We start from the raw sequence: 16,278 nt of genomic DNA, 5'->3' as shown, positions 1-16,278 counted from the left end.
CAATACCCCCCCCGAAATAAAATATACTTAATTCCTAGGTCTAGAAGTGGAGAATATGGCCCTGATAAAGATATTCCAGATTTACAAGATATTTCTGATATCCTGGAACAATCCTCGGATATTATAATGAACAGAGCTACAATGATAGTATCAATGGTTTTTGAGCAGGATTATAATACTATTTTGAGGCTTTACTTTAAAAACCTCAAAGCTCAATTTTATGGCTCTAAGGTTTGGATTTATCCAGACGTCACTAAGATGACTCAACAAAAAAGGAAACAGTTTTTGGCTATGAAGCAGAGAACAATAGATATAGGAGCCTCCTTTTTTCTCGCATATCCATGCAAGTGTATAGTTAAACTTGGTCAAACAAAATATACTTTCTTTTCACCGGACCAACTTAAATCGTTTTTGGAAATGAAACAAGTGAAATGAATATATCCTGGAATACCGCAGCCTTTTCCTATAAATTTGATAATTTTCTTTATATTACTTCTCTAACTCTTTTTCCTCTCAGCACATGATTTGTGGTCTAAGAAAGGTTTCAAATTACTATGATTGACATTATAAACACTTTAATTTGGTTTTTAGAGGGATAAATGATGATATAATAAGATATGGAAAGTGTTTGGAATACCTCTATTACTGTTTTGATCCTGTATTTCTGAACAAGGTTATCCTTGAGTATTGTAATTAAAATTATAAATAAAGAATTAAAAAAAAAATAAAAAAAAGGAACTGAGTTCAATTCCCACTGCGGCTCCTTGTGACTCTGGGCAAGTCACTTAACTCTCCATTGCCATAGGTACAAAATAAGTGCCTATATATAATATGTAAACTGCTTTCATTGTAACCACAGAAAGGCAGAATATCAAGTCCCATCACCTTTCCCTTCCCAAGTGTTGAGTTTGGCACATGCTGTGTTATGGTGGCAAGCTCTGGCTGTCTTGTAATACGACCATGAACTTGTGCTGTAATATTGAACTTAGCCACTCTGTGATTCTGTTCTTTGTGGTCTTTCCTCAGCATCCGTACCCTACAGAAGATGAGAAGCGACAGATTGCTGCCCAGACAAATCTCACACTACTGCAGGTTAATAACTGGTGAGTAGTCCTGATACTCTAGGAAAATCAGCACATTCAGCACTCCAGATCCATCCTTTCCTTTCACACATAGTCTAATTCCTTTTTACCACATCTCATGCCAGGGCTGGAAATGCTGCTTGATGAATCACATCAGTAGTTGCTGAACAGTCATAATCCTTACATGCAGTGCCGTAGCGAGGGCGGCTGACACCTGGGGTGGGTCGCCGCTGCGCACCCCCCCCCCCCGGAGCGCATTCTTACTAGCGTAGGAAAGCGGGGAGCTGGAGAGAGGCCGATCCGCCCCGACTGCACGTCGCTTGGAGCTGCGTCGGCTCCGCTGGTTCCCTGCTCTCTCTGCCCTGGAACAGGAAGTGACCTGTTCCGGGGAAGAGGGAGCAGGGAACCAGTGGAGCCGACACCCCCCCAGCGGCGTGCACCCAGGGCGGACCGCCCCACCGCCCCCTTCCTACGCCACTGCTTACATGGATCCCTGTTTAAAGGGAAAAGTTGTTCTTGTTCCCCATGCACAAGTACCAAGTCGAGAGTGACTTGTGGGGCTGTCTCTTATGATGGTTTTTTGGCTTCCCCCAAATGCTTCACCCCAAGCTAAGGCCAGGTAGTCATTTACTAACCAAAAGTGGATGGATGCCTGCTATGCCAGTGTGGGATTTGAACTCGGGTTATAGAGTACAATAAACAAGCAACTTACCGATTGTACCTCAAGGCCTCTTTAATTTACTGTCTAAGAGGCTCAGCCGGACTCTTGAAGAAACCCTGACCTGAAGCTTTTAACTATGCAGTCTTGCTGCAGTGACTGGTTTGAGTAGCAGAGCAAGGCCATTCTGCATCTGTCTCCTAAACACCAGTAGAAACACAAGGGTCATGCACTTTTCTCCTAGATACTCCCAGCAGTCTGTCACTTCCTTCACAGCACCCAGTGTATGTACACAGGTGGGCTTTCAGACATTTTAAAACCTCTTATTTTGAACTGGCATATGGCACCTCCCATACTTAAGTGTTAGTGGGTAAGGGGTCTGATTGCATGTCTGGTCTCCTTCCCCTGCCCTTAATGACTGTGTTCTGTCCTTTTTATAATGGTGTTCGTTTTATCATGTTCTTCTGCTTTGAGGTATAGCAAATATAAATAACAAGAAACATAACACGGTAGTTTTCAGATTGCACAGGTTCAGATAAAGGTGATGTGGACTTTGCATCAATTTTGAAAGCAAAGGAATGTGTTTAATTTTGCTTTAAAATTTGCTGCAGCTCCAAAGTATGCAAGGTATCTTTGGTTAGGTTATTTATTCTTGATATACCACTATTACTGTAGTACAGATCAAAGTGGTTTACTATAAAAATATAAATAAGAATCACAGACAAAAGAATAGCAAACTACAGCCCTTGTCCATCACATAAGAACATGTGTTGTGCCATACTGGGACAGGCCAAAAGTCCATCAAGCCCAATCCGGGTCACAAGTACCTGGCAAGATCCCAAAACAGTATAATACATTTTATGCTGCTTATTCTAGAAATAAGCAGTGGATTTTCCCAAGTCCATCTTAATAATTGCTTGTGGACTTTTCTTTAAAGAAGAAATCCAAACCTTTTTTTTTTAATTTGTAAGAAATCTTTATTAATAGTTCAAGCACGGAGGAAAACAGAAACACTCAGTCATTTAACAACAATGTGAAGTCTGCCATAATATGCATATAAAAACATATATAACAATGAAAAGTAGAGGCAACGTTTTCTCCAGCCCCAACCGGAGAAAGGTATCCATATGGAACTTCAAAACTTTAAGAAACGTTTTGTATAATAAAGAAAGTTAGCCCCCCACCTCCTCCCTCCCAAGCCCACCCACCTCTCAACTAGCCAATGAGGTATAGAAAACCCCGCGCCTAGTTAGAATCCAACATGGTCCAAGTAAGTAAGTTTCAACCAGAGCAATGAGAAGTAAAAGGGTCCCAAATGACTTCCCATTTGTGTATCTGGTGCCTACGCTCTGTTAATAAACGCTCAATTTCACAGATATTCCAGAGTTTGTTGAACTACTTCACCAATGAAGGAACAGCTTGTTGCTTCCAGTGTGCTGCTAAGATCACTCGGGCAGCACTCATGGTGTGCTGCACCGAAGTGACCTGAGGAGGCGTTAATCCTGGGACCTTCTTGGGAAAAAGGAAAAACACTGGTGACCAAGGAATGGGGCATCCCAACCACCGCTGCAGTCTGTGTTGAATTGTTTTCCAAAAAGCACAAATTTTAACACACGACCACCAGATGTGACTCATTGTACCAAGTTCCCCACAGCCCCTCCAACACATACCCGAGAGGGCCTGGGTAGATGCGTCAGAGACGTGCAGGTGTGAGGTACCAACGAAACAAAACTTTTACAGCATTCTCTTTGAAAGGTACATAGAGAGACACCTTCGCCAGTGCACTTTCTAGTACTCCCCCACTCATCCTCTCCTAGTTCCAGACCCAGCTCGCGCTACCAGTTCCTTCTATGCAGGATGTATATTGGGGATTCTGAACACCGGTGTTTATATAAGCAGGTAATTAAATCTCTCGTGGACTTGGAGTCCCCACATAGGTACTCCAGAAAATAATCCTCCCGTAAAATTACAGATTGGATAAATGAAGAGAGAAGGAAATGAGAAATCTGAAGGTAAGCATATCTATCTCGTGACACAGAAGGAAATTCCTCCAATATGGAAAGAAAAGTTAGCATGGAGTCTTATCAAAAGGTTGACCCAAGGTCCTGAGGCCCTCAGAGTACTAGAGGGTGAAGACCCCCTGAACATTACCAGGGGGGAACAGAGGATTGAAGGCTATAGGCGTAAGATGTGACAAGATGCGATCCTGGTTTAGGAACTACTACTACTTAACAATTCTAGATTGCTACTAGGGTTACACAGCGCTGTACAGTTTAACAAAGAAGGACAGTCCCTGTTCAAAGGAGCTTACAATCTAAAGATTGAAATGTCAAGTTGGGGCAGTTTAGATTTCTTGAATAGTGGTATAGTGGTTAGGTGCCAAAGGCGACATTGAAGAGGTGGGTTTTGAGCAATGATTTGAAGAGACTGTCCCAATAATAAAAGGTAGATCGAGGGACAGAAGCCCGCCCCAAGGTGTCTATGTTTACGTGGGAGCTACACAGGAGCTCCTAACGGTCTTGAACCTACAGAAAATTGTTCCGAGTGCATGCAGAGTTTATGAGGATGTGCCTGATACCATTCTAAAGCTGCACGCGCTTGAGCTTCCTTGTAGTACCATTAAATATTAGGGACTCCCAGCCCTCCCCGCCTCTTGACTTGATACAGGAAGGATCGAGGTAAATGCAGACACTTACCGGACCAAATAAAATGTGTGAGATGATCTTGTAACTTAGAGAGAAACCCCCTGGACATCTTCAAAGGGAAAACCTGAAACAAGTAAAGTAAGTGGGGCAGGATATTCATTTTAACAATGGCTATGCAGCCAAATCAGGAAAGAGCTAATTCTTCCCAACGGTCCAGATCACCAGCGATGGCCCTAAGCAGTCCCGAATAGTTAGCAGAGAATAGATCAGAGATTACTGAGACCAAGTCAGCATGGCTTTTGTGTGGGGAAATCTTGCCTGACCAATTTACTTCAATTCTTTGAAGGAGTGAACAAACATGTGGACAAAGGGGAGTCGGTTGATATTGTGTATCTGGATTTTCAAAAGGCGTTTGACAAGGTACCTCATGAAAGGCTACAGAGGAAATTGGAGGGTCATGGGATAGGAGGAAATGTCCTATTGTGGATTAAAAACTGGTTGAAGGATAGGAAACAGAGAGTGGGGTTAAATGGGCAGTATTCACAATGAAGAAGGGTAGTTAGTGGGGTTCCTCAGGGGTCCGTGTTAGGACCGCTGCTTTTTAATATATTTATAAATGATTTAGAGATGGGAGTAACTAGCGAGGTAATTAAATTTGCTGATGACACAAAGTTATTCAAAGTCGTTAAATCGCGACAGGATTGTGAAAAATTACAAGAGGACCTTACGAGACTGGGAGACTGGGCGGCTAAATGGCAGATGATGTTTAATGTGAGCAAGTGCAAGGTGATGCATGTGGGAAAAAAGAACCACGTTAGGAGTTACGGACCAAGAAAGGGATCTGGGTGTCGTCGTCGATAACACACTGAAACCTTCTGCTCAGTGTGCTGCTGCGGCTAAGAAAGCGAATAGAATGTTGGGTATTATCAGGAAAGGTATGGAAAACAGGTGTGAGGATGTTATAATGCCGTTGTATCGCTCCATGGTGCGACCGCACCTTGAGTATTGTGTTCAATTCTGGTCGCCGCATCTCAAGAAAGATATAGTAGAATTGGAAAAGGTGCAGCGAAGGGCGACTAAAATGATAGCGGGGATGGGACGACTTCCCTATGAAGAAAGACTAAGGAGGCTAGGGCTATACAGCTTGGAGAAGAGACGGCTGAGGGGAGACATGATAGAGGTATATAAAATAATGAGTGGAGTGGAACAGGTGGATGTGAAGCGTCTTTTCACGCTTTCCAAAAATACTAGGACTAGGGGGCATGCGATGAAACTACAGTGTAGTAAATTTAAAACAAATCGGAGAAAATTTTTCTTCACCCAACGTGTAATTAAACTCTGGAATTCGTTGCCGGAGAAAGTAGTGAAGGCGGTTAGCTTAGCAGAGTTTAAAAAGGGGTTGGACGGTTTCCTAAAGGACAAGTCCATAAACCGCTACTAAACGGACTTGGAAAAATCCAAAATTCCAGGAATAACATGTATAGAATGTTTGTACGTTTGGGAAGCTTGCCAGGTGCCCTTGGCCTGGATTGGCCGCTGTCGTGGACAGGATGCTGGGCTCGATGGACCCTTGGTCTTTTCCCAGTATGGCATTACTTATGTACTTATGTAAGTCAGGAAAACCCCCATATAGCGAATCCCACTTGTAGCCTGGCAAAAAGGGAAGGAAGCCTGCAATGAGTCCACAAGCTTCATAGGTAAGGTAACATTTAAAGCCTACAATTTGTTCATATTGATTTTAAACCCAGAGACCACAAAGTACTCACCAATGACTTGCAAAAGATTAGGGAGTGAGGTTAATGGTCAAGTATTAACAATACATCGTCCGCAAATAAGGCCATTTTGTAGTCCCGACTCGCAAAGCGAATACCTGAGATATCAGGATTCGAGCGCACTTTCAATGCAAAAGGTTCCATAACCATCACAAAGAGCATTGAAGATAAGGGGCACCCCTGATGGGTACCCCTAAACAAGGAGAACAGGGCAGAATTTCCAACATTAATCTGAACACATGCTTTAGGAGAGTTATAGAAGGCCTGAATTCAGCCACAGAAAACAGGGCGTATCCCGAAATACTCCATGACCTGGTACATAAATAGCCAATGGGACCCTGTCAAAAGCTTTCTCTGCATCTAGACTAAGAAGGGAATCTGGTCACATTTGGATAAGTATAACAAATCCACAACTCTTCTAATGTTGTCCATGGCTTGATGGTGAGCCACGAACCCCACCTGGTCAGGGTGTATAAGAGTTGGTAAGACCAGGATTGGCCAGGACTTTTGCTAAAATCTTAACATCTGCGTTTAGAATGGAGATGGGACGATACGAGGACAGTCAGTGTGGTCTTTATCCAGCTTTGGTATTACCGCAATCCAGGCCTCCATCATAGAAGGCGGCAAAGTTACCCCAGTTCAATCTCGTTAAGTAAGTCTGTAAAAAGAGGAGCCACATCTGGGGCAAATGTCTTGTAAAATTCATTAGGAAAGCCATCTAAACCAGGTGATTTCTGAGAAGGGAGACCTTTAATAACCTTTTGAATCTCTAACGAAGTGACCGGCCTGTCCAGATTAGCTTGTTGTGCAGGGGTAAGGGAATAAGTTGCAAGATGCTAAGTACTCCAAAATGGCCTCTTGATTGGGTTGAATCTCCTGCGAGTACAGGGATTGATAGAAAGTTTGGAAATGCAAACGTATCTGAGAGGATGTGTTCAAGGTCCTTCCCTTACAATCTCAGACACACAAGATTGTGCGATCGACCCTTTGTTTACGCAGTCTAAGGGCAAGGGTATGACCCACTTTATTAGTAAATTCATAAGAACGCACTTTCTGCCATGCTTGCAACATACTTAGTTGCTCAGAGTAAATGGCATCTAGTTGGAGCCTAAGGGCACGCAATTCCTGCAGTGTTTCAGGGGAACCCCTTGCCTTGTGACTAGACTCCAGACGTTGAATTTTATCCAGACAGCTTGTGAGCTGTGCCCTTTGGAGACGGGCGTGTCTACTAGCCAATTAAATGTCCCTGAGATACAGCCTTCATAGCATCCCAAACTATACTCAAAGGGGGGCCCGAGTCAATGTTGTTTTCCAAATATTCTTTTAGTACAGTTCTGTAGCCTCTCACCACCTCAGCCTCTTGCAAAAAGCGGGTGTTTAAAGTCCATCGCTTGTCTTTGACGTTCTCCCTAAGGGAGGGTAGTGAAACCCAAATCGGTGCATGGTCTGATGTTACCAATACCAGCATCCAGTCCTCTTTCAACCAATCTAAAACCCAAAAAAATGTAATCAATGTGTGAGTATGAATCATGTATAGGAGAATAGTAAGAGTAGTCCCGCGCCCACGGGTGGGACAGACACCACATGTCCAAAGAGTTTATGAGGGAGCTCAGGGCAGAAGATGTGTTAGAGTCCACTCTAGGAGATCCACGAGAGCGGTCAAGATCGGGGTTCAGTGTGGCGTTGAAATCCCCACCTATGACCAAAGTACCTCAGAGAAATGGAGCGAGAACCTTCCGTAGACGGGCATAAAAAGCCCCCTGGTGATCATTCGGGGCGTATATAGATGCCAAGGTAACATCTACCTCATCAGTAGTAATGTGTAAAAATAAGAAACGCCTACCCAGATCTCATTTGATCTTAACAACCTGAACTGCTAATAAAGAATGTATCAATATATCTACCCCACATTTGTTAGGAGAATCGACAGCTGAGGCAAAATAGGCAGTGGGATAGCAAGGATGAGAGAGAAGCCTTTCATGTGCACGGCAAAGATGTGTCTCCTGCAAAAATACAGTCACAAAACAGAGGGAAAGCAGCATACAAAAGCAACCAAACAAACAGAAAAAGTAAACACTGGGCCTTCAGGAATGAGAAAAATGCAATCCTTTATTAATGATGAATACCCGACACGGGCCGTGTTTCGGCGTACAAACGCCTGCATCAAGGGTCAAAAAGCTCTTCTAGGTCAGCTAGTTAGCTAGTAGATAAAGATGATTAACAAACAGCTTATATTCCCTGCACTTTCCCCCTGATGTCTTCAGGCTGCCAATCAGTTCAGGACCCTCTCCTCCTCCAGGCCTCAGGGTCTCCAGGTTCTCATCTCTTCTCCTTCGGGCAAACCCCACATTTCTTAGGAGAATCGACAGCTGAGGCAAAATAGGCAGTGGGATAGCAAGGATGAGAGAGAAGCCTTTCATGTGCACGGCAAAGATGTGTCTCCTGCAAAAATACAACACACGGTTTGAACTGTAGCAATTCTCTAAAGAGCTTTTGATGTTTCTGAAGCATATTTAGACCTTTTACATTGTAGGACAAGACCTTACAATCTCCACTCATCTCATAATGCTAATTCCAAATGTAAACAATATTTCAATAGTTCCAATCGCCTTTTCCCAAACCATGTTGAAACTCCTGGGACTACAATAAGGTATATACCCAAAAGGATCCCTCCCACACAGAACCATAACATTAACCCCCACACACACACACACATCCCACCCTCCCCTTTACCCACATAATCTACACCAGACAGCAGGTATATAATCCCTGAATGGGAAATCGAGGAACTAAACAAATGTAACAAAAAAACAACCCACCACACCCCAGGCAAGCTCCACCATATAGCCTCCCCATCTCCACACGCTATTCCCCATACATAAACTCATAGTGTCAACCCGTTGCCCCTCATGCATATTATCTCACCATACATCCTCATACATATTACCTCACACTCACACAACTAGTATTAAAGGTTGGGCCCCCCCAGTCACCTCCCCCCCCCCCACAACACATGTATTCAGTCAAAGGCTTACCCCCTCTTTTTCGTCACTCTCCATCCATACAACCTCAAATCAACTGCGACTCAATCAAATACCCTATTGTGGAAATATACCCAGGCCATACACATACTTACAACACATAGCCAACAGGTCAAGAGAGGAGATCTCCCCCCTCCCCATTCCATAGGAAAAATAACTCAGAAGTCACTCCGATAAGTTAAGGAGATAAACATCGCTGTGCGCGTATAACGTCCAAGTCATTTCTCTGCAGCCATTGCTGCAACTTTTTCCACATTCTTCTTGGAAGATGCAGGGACCCTCTGCCACCGCTGAAGTTTGGCTTTTGTTGCAGGAGCCAGCGTGTTCAGGTGAGCAGCTGACGCAGCCAAACCTGCTGTGTGTAGAAGCTTCCAGGCACCCGCCAGAGACTGTACCCGATGATGTTTGCCCTGCAGGGCAAAGTTGAGAGAGAAGGGGAAACCCCATCTGTACGAGATCTGCTCCTTACTTAAGATATCCAAAATGGGTTTCATCAGCCTCCGCTGCTGCAGAGTGAATTGGGACAGATCCTGGAACACAGCAACACTAGAAGCATTGTACTCCAGGTTGGGCATCTGTTGGGCATGAGTAAGTATGAGTTCTTTATCGGCAAATTTAACAAAGTGTGCAATTATGTCTCGTGGCCAGTTATGCACACGCTGACCCAAAGATTGGTGAGCTCTTTCCAATTCAATCTGGGCCAAACCCAGTTCAGACCCCAGCAAGGTAGCATAGAGGAGTTGGATTATGTCCGAGACGTCCTCAGTTTTTCCACCTTCTGGCACACCTCGAAATCGGAGATTTTTCCAACGGTCCCTATTTTCCAAATTGTCCAACTTATAGGGCAAATCTGCATACTGCTTCCCCAACTCTTGGATGCTGGAGGTATGAGTCGAGATCAAATCCACATGCTCATCTAATTTAAATTCAATGTCTTCCACCCTTCCCTCCAGCTCTCAGAGGTCCAAAAATGTCCTCTTTAGAGGCTCTACTGTTTGCTTGTATCCCAGTTAGGAACTGCCAGAGCTCACTGGAAATACCCTTTTTCGAGGGAGGCAACTGTGATTCTGCTAGAGATAATGCAGAATCTGAGTAAGAAGAGGAAAACTGCGCCAGTGACACATGGCGCCCCAAGGCCTTACCTCCTGCTCATCCCGTTGGACGGTCCACCTATTTTTTCTGCGAAGAAGAGGATTTGCTCATAGTCTTCAAGGTTCTGCAAACTTATACTTGCTTTTATTGTGCGAAAAAGGGGCCAATGGAGGAGGATAGAGCAATTGTTAGCGTGTCTGAAGCGGGACCGAAGGAGCTAGGCTGCCATATTGTGCGGTGATGTCACTTCCTCTCAATATCCAAACCTTTTTTAAAATCCGCTAAGCTAACTGCTTTTACCACATTCTCTGGCAATGAATTCCAGAGTTTAATTACACGTTGAGTGAAGAAATAATTTCTCCAATTTGTTTTAAATTTACTACTTAGTATCTTCATTTCATGCCCCCTAATCCTAATATTTTTAGAAAGCTTAAACAAGCAATTCACCATTCCACTCCACTAATTATTTTATAGACCTTTATCATATTTCTCCTCAGCCACTTTAGCCTTTCCTCATAGGGAAGCCATCCCATCCCCTTTATCATTTCAGTCGCCCTTCTTTGTACCTTTTCTAATTCCACTATATCTTTTTTGAGATACGGTGACCAGAATTGCACACAGTATTCATGGTGCAGTCACACCACGGAACAATACAAAGGCATTATAACATCCTCCTTTTTGTTTTCCAGTCCTTTCCTAATAATACCTAACATTCTATTTGCTTTCTTCGATGCACCTGCACACTGAGCAGAGGGTTTCAACGTATCGTCAATGACAACACCTAGATCCTTTTCCTGGTCGGTTCTCCTAATGTGGAACCTTGCATTACATAGCTATATTTCGTGTTCCTCTTTCCCACTTGCACCACTTTGCACTCGCAGGCTTTCTGCTTCTGATGTACCTAAAAAAGTTGTTACTGTGAGTTTTAACCTCTGCAGCAAGTTTCTTTTCATATTCTTTTTTAGCCTTCTTTATTAATGCTTTGCATCTCATTTGCCATTGCTTATGTTGCTTCTTATTTTCTTCATGTGGGTCCTTTTTCCATTCTTTGAACAACAATCTTTGGGCTGTAATGGCCTCTTTTATTTCACCTTTTAACCATGTTGGCTGACGTTTTCTCTTCTTTCTACCTTTGCAAATATGTGGAATGCATCTGGACAGGGCTTCCAAGATGGTATTTTTCAATAATGACCATGCCTGATTTAGTGTCCTAACCTTCGCAGGCGATCCTTTTAGTTTCTTTTTAACCATTTTCCTCATTTTATTATAGTTGCCCTTTCAAAAATTAAATGCAGCTACAGTAGATTTCCTTTGCGGGTACATCCCAGATAGTAGCTGAAACTTGATCACGTTATGATCACTGTTTCCCAGGGGACCCAAAACTACTACCACCTCTCTCACTATGCCCTGCATGCCACCAAGGACCAGATCCAAAATGGCTCCCTCTCTTGTTGGTTCCTGGACCAGCTGCTCCAAAAAGCAGTCATTTATTACATCTAGAAATGTTATCTCCCTCATGTAAAATTTATCCAGTGAATAGCGGGGTAATTGAAATCACCCATTATTATAGCCAGCTTTCCTAATCTCTGTAAACATCTGTTTGTTCTGTCTCAGCAGATGGTAGTACATCCCTACAAGAATATTCCATCCCTTCACACATGGAATTTCTCTCCATAATGATTCCATGCTGCTATCTGTGTCATGTGGAATGTTTATTTTATTTGACTCAATTCCATCTTTAACATATAGCGCAACCCTCACACCAATTTGATCCTCTCTATCATTGCAATACAATTTGTACCCTGTTAACAGTGTCCCATTGATTGTCCTCTTTCCATCAAGTCTCTGAGATATCTATCTCATCATTTAGTTCTATATATTCTAACTCTCCCATCTTATTTTGTCACATCTTTCTGGGACAGGAAAAAGGATCCTTGGGGAGAAATTCAGACAGTATCTTTCTATACATTTAAACTAGAAGGCTGGGGTGACAAAAGGAAACAAGGGAATTCATAAAGTCACCCCCAGAATAAACATGATGGTAGAGGGAAAGGTCATGTAAATATAGAAAACCACCTAAACTCACTAAGCACATGGAAAGTAATGAGCACAAATGCTCGTAGTCTAAGTAAAAAGGTTCAAGACTTGCAAGCCCTGATGTTTGAAGAAAACTTGGATATTGTTGCTATTACAGAGATGTGGTTCAATGATTCCCATGAATGGGATGTGACTATACCGGGCTATAATCTTTTTAGGATGAATAGAGAGGGCTGCAGAGGTGGAGGACTGGTGCTAAGAGTGAAAGACAATATCAGAGCAGCTGAAATGGGGGGAACCTGGGGAAAGGAAGAAGCTTTTTGGATCATCTACAGACCTCCAGCACAAGCGGAGAAGCTAGACAAGAATATTCAAAAGATTGGTATGAAAGGGGAGGTGCTACTGTTGGGAGATTTCAACTTGTCTGATGCAGATTGGAATGTCCCTTCTGCAGAATCGGAAAGAAGAAGTAAGGAGATTGTGGACTCCCATCAAAGTGCCGTGCTCAGACAAATGGTGACAGAACCCACGAGGGAAGAGTCGATGCTGGATCTAGTGCTCACGAATGGAGGAAGTGTTTCCAAGATCTGGGTGGGTGCCCACCTATGTATATGTATAGTTTGATATAAGGGCGAAGACAGAGTGCGGGCGCACAAAATTCCAAGTACTGGATTTCAGACGTACTGATTTTGATAAAATGGGAGAAAACCTGAAGAAGGAGCTGTTGGCATGGGAAGGCATAGGAGAAGTGGAAAATCAGTGGTAAAAGCTAAAGGCTGCTATAAATATGGCAACTGATCTTTACGTGAGGAAAGTAAACAAAAACAAGAGAAACAGGAAGCCTGTATGGTTCTCTAAACAAGTAGCTGAAAAAATAAGAGCAAAAGAGGCTTTGTCCAAGAAATACAAAGGAGCATAATGAGAAGATCTCAGAAAAGATTATCGGATTAAACTCAAAGAAGCGAAAGTGCTAGCGACAGAGAAAATGGCTAAAGGTGTAAAGAGAGGTGACAAGACTTTTTTAAGATATATTGGAGAAAGGAGAAAAGAAAGGAATGGAATTGCAAGACTGAAAGATAATGAGAATGGCTATGTGGAGAATGAGGAGGATAAATATAACATGCTAAACAATTACTTCTCTTCGGTGTTCATGGAGGAAAATCCTGGTGAAGGACTGCAGTTGGCTGCCGATGGAATATCTGGGAATGGAGTGGATACTGCGCCGTTTACAGAAGAAAGAGTTTATAAACAGCTGGAGAATCTGAAGGTGGACAAAGCTATGGGGCTGGATGGGATACATCCCAGGATACTGAGGGAGCTCAGAGAGGTCCTGGCAAGACCTCTTAAATTTTTATTTAATAGATCTTTAGAGACAGGAGAGGAGGTTCCGAGAGATTGGAGAAGAGCAGATGTGATTCCTCTTCATAAAAGTGGAGACAGGGAAGAAGTGGGAAACTACAGACTGGTAAGTCTCATGTCAGTGGTAGGAAAAATAATGGAGTCGCTGCTGAAAGAAAGGATAGTTAACTTTCTAGAAACCAACGGGTTACAGGACCTGAGGCAACATGGCTTTACCAAAGGAAAATCCTGCCAAACGAATCTAATTGACTTCTTTGACTGGGTGACCAAAGAACTGGTTGAAGGATGTGCGCTAGATATAATCTACTTGGATTTCAGCAAAGCCTTTGATATGGTCCCGCACAGAAAACTTGTGAATAAGCTGAAAGGGCTGAACTTAGGACCAAAAGTGGTGAACTGGATAGGAAACCGGTTGGCCGACAGGTGGCAGAGGGTGGTGGTAAATGGAATCCGCTCAGAGGAAAGGAAGGTGAGCAGTGGAGTTCCTCATGGTTCAGTTCTGGGGCCTATTCTGTTTAATATATTTGTGAGAGATATTGCTGAAGGGTTAAGTACATAAGTAATGCCACACTGGGAAAAGACCAAGGGTTCATCGAGCCCAGCATCCTGTCCACGACAGCGGCCAATCCAGGCCAAGGGCACCTGGCAAGCTTTCCAAACATACAAACATTCTATACATGTTATTCCCGGAATTGTGGATTTTTCCGAAGTCCATTTAGTAGCAGTTTATGGACTTGTCCTTTAGAAAACCGTCTAACCCCTTTTTAAACTCTGCCAAGCTAACTGCCTTCACCACGTTCTCCGGCAACAAATTCCAGAGTTTAATTACGCATTGGGTGAAGAAACGTTTTCTCCGATTTGTTTTAAATTTACTACACTGTAGTTTCATCGCATGCCCCCTAGTCCTAGCATTTTTGGAAAGCGTGAACAGACGCTTCACATCCACCTGTTCCACTCCACTCATTATTTTATATACCTCTATCATGTCTCCCCTCAGCCGTCTCTTCTCCAAGCTGAAAAGCCCTAGCCTCCGGATTATTATTATTTTTATTATTATTATTTGCTACATTTGTATCCCACATTTTCCCACATATTTGCAGGCTCAATGTGGCTTACATAATACCGTGAAGGCATTCGCCAAATCCAGTACAGGATAGGTACAAAAAGTTGTATTGGGTGGGATAGGGAAGATATGTTGTACTGGAATAGGGAAGATAAGATTCAATCAAGTTGGGTTGAGGTAAAAGAGTTCATTAATGTCCAATGCGATGTTTAATAGTGAAGTGTTGCAGGGTTGAGTCATTTAAGTTGGGTCATTCGGATATGCCCTTCTGAATAGGTGAGTCTTTAATGACTTTCTGAATTTTAGGTAATCATAAGTTGTTTTCACCACTTGTGGCAATGCTTTCCACAGGCGCGTGCCTATGTAAGAGAAGTTGGACGCATGGGTTGTCTTGTATTTTAGTCCTTTGCAATTTGGGTAATGGAGATTCAGGTAAGACCGTGATGAACTGGTACTATTTCTAATTGGGAGATTGATTAGGTCAATCATATAATCTGGGATGACACGAAGATAGCCAATAGAGTGGATACTCTGGAGTGAGTAGAAACAATGAGAAGGGATCTCCAAACGTTAAAAAAATGAACCAGCTTCAGCTTCAGCCTGTTAGCATGCTTGGCGGCTCTGCATGGTTGAGGGAAAGCTTTTGAAGAAACCAAAGTCAGTTCTTCTGCATAACTTAAAGGAACGGAAAAGACTTTAAGTTATGCAGAAGAGCTGACTTTGGTTTCTTCAGAAGCTTTCCCTCAACCATGCAGAGCCGCCAAGCACGCTAACAGGCTGGATCTGTAGCTGGTTGATTGATTCATATTAATGCCCAATACTTATTAGGAGCTTGTGAACTTTTGAACAACGAACATTTTTGAAGCAGTATTTACTGCCATCATTGAACGGAGAGTGTAACGTTTTTTTGCTCCAGTTTTGAACTTTGGTCAGTCATTACACCTTGATGATTTGTTTTAAATAGACTGAATCCAACTGTGATTGATTCTTTAGTTCTCATAGCGTAATGACAGTTATGGGTTTTTTTTGTTTAGGTTTGGGTAGTGAGATTGAAATGTATGAATAGGGGTGCTTGAAGGCAAGTAAGGTTGGAAGAAGTGAGTTCTGGAAAAACTATGTAAATTATGTAAATGTGGTTGACAATGTATGCGCATGTATTAGCAACAATTAAAGCATGATGTATTAACCATTGGAGTACACTAGTGTTACGTGAGTTCAAATTTAATGCTAAGAAGTATAGAGTGATGCACTTGGGTTGCAGAAACTCAAAAGAGAGATACCAAATAGCAGTGGAGAGATTAGCAAGCTGGACTCAGGAGAGAGACCTTGGGGTGTTGGTGTCAGAGGATATGAAGGTGAAGAAACAATGTGACAAGGCGACGGCTGTGGTGCTAGGCTGCATATAGAAGAAGAAAGGAGGTGTTGATCCCCCTCTACAAATCATTGGTGTGGCCCCACTTGGAGTAATGTGTTCAGTTTTGGAGGCTGTATCTTGCTAAAGATGTAAAAAGATTGGAAGCGGTGCAAAG

General features: G+C 42.9%; 1 protein-coding gene across 7 annotated transcripts in view; it reads left to right on the top strand.

Annotated features, from left to right (window-relative positions):
- Positions 1–16,278, top strand: part of PKNOX2 (PBX/knotted 1 homeobox 2) — a 765,290-nt gene that overhangs the window by 731,085 nt on the left and 17,927 nt on the right. For all 7 annotated transcript variants that reach the window (XM_030220835.1, XM_030220833.1, XM_030220836.1 and 4 more), the window contains one exon: positions 1,027–1,103. In XM_030220835.1, the coding sequence (XP_030076695.1) occupies positions 1,027–1,103 (77 nt within the window). The remainder of the gene's footprint in view (positions 1–1,026; positions 1,104–16,278) is intronic.

This window comes from Microcaecilia unicolor, chromosome 12 (assembly GCF_901765095.1).
Source record: "Microcaecilia unicolor chromosome 12, aMicUni1.1, whole genome shotgun sequence".
Lineage (NCBI taxonomy): Eukaryota > Metazoa > Chordata > Amphibia > Gymnophiona > Siphonopidae > Microcaecilia > Microcaecilia unicolor.
This window is presented reverse-complemented; position numbering and strand designations above follow the sequence as displayed.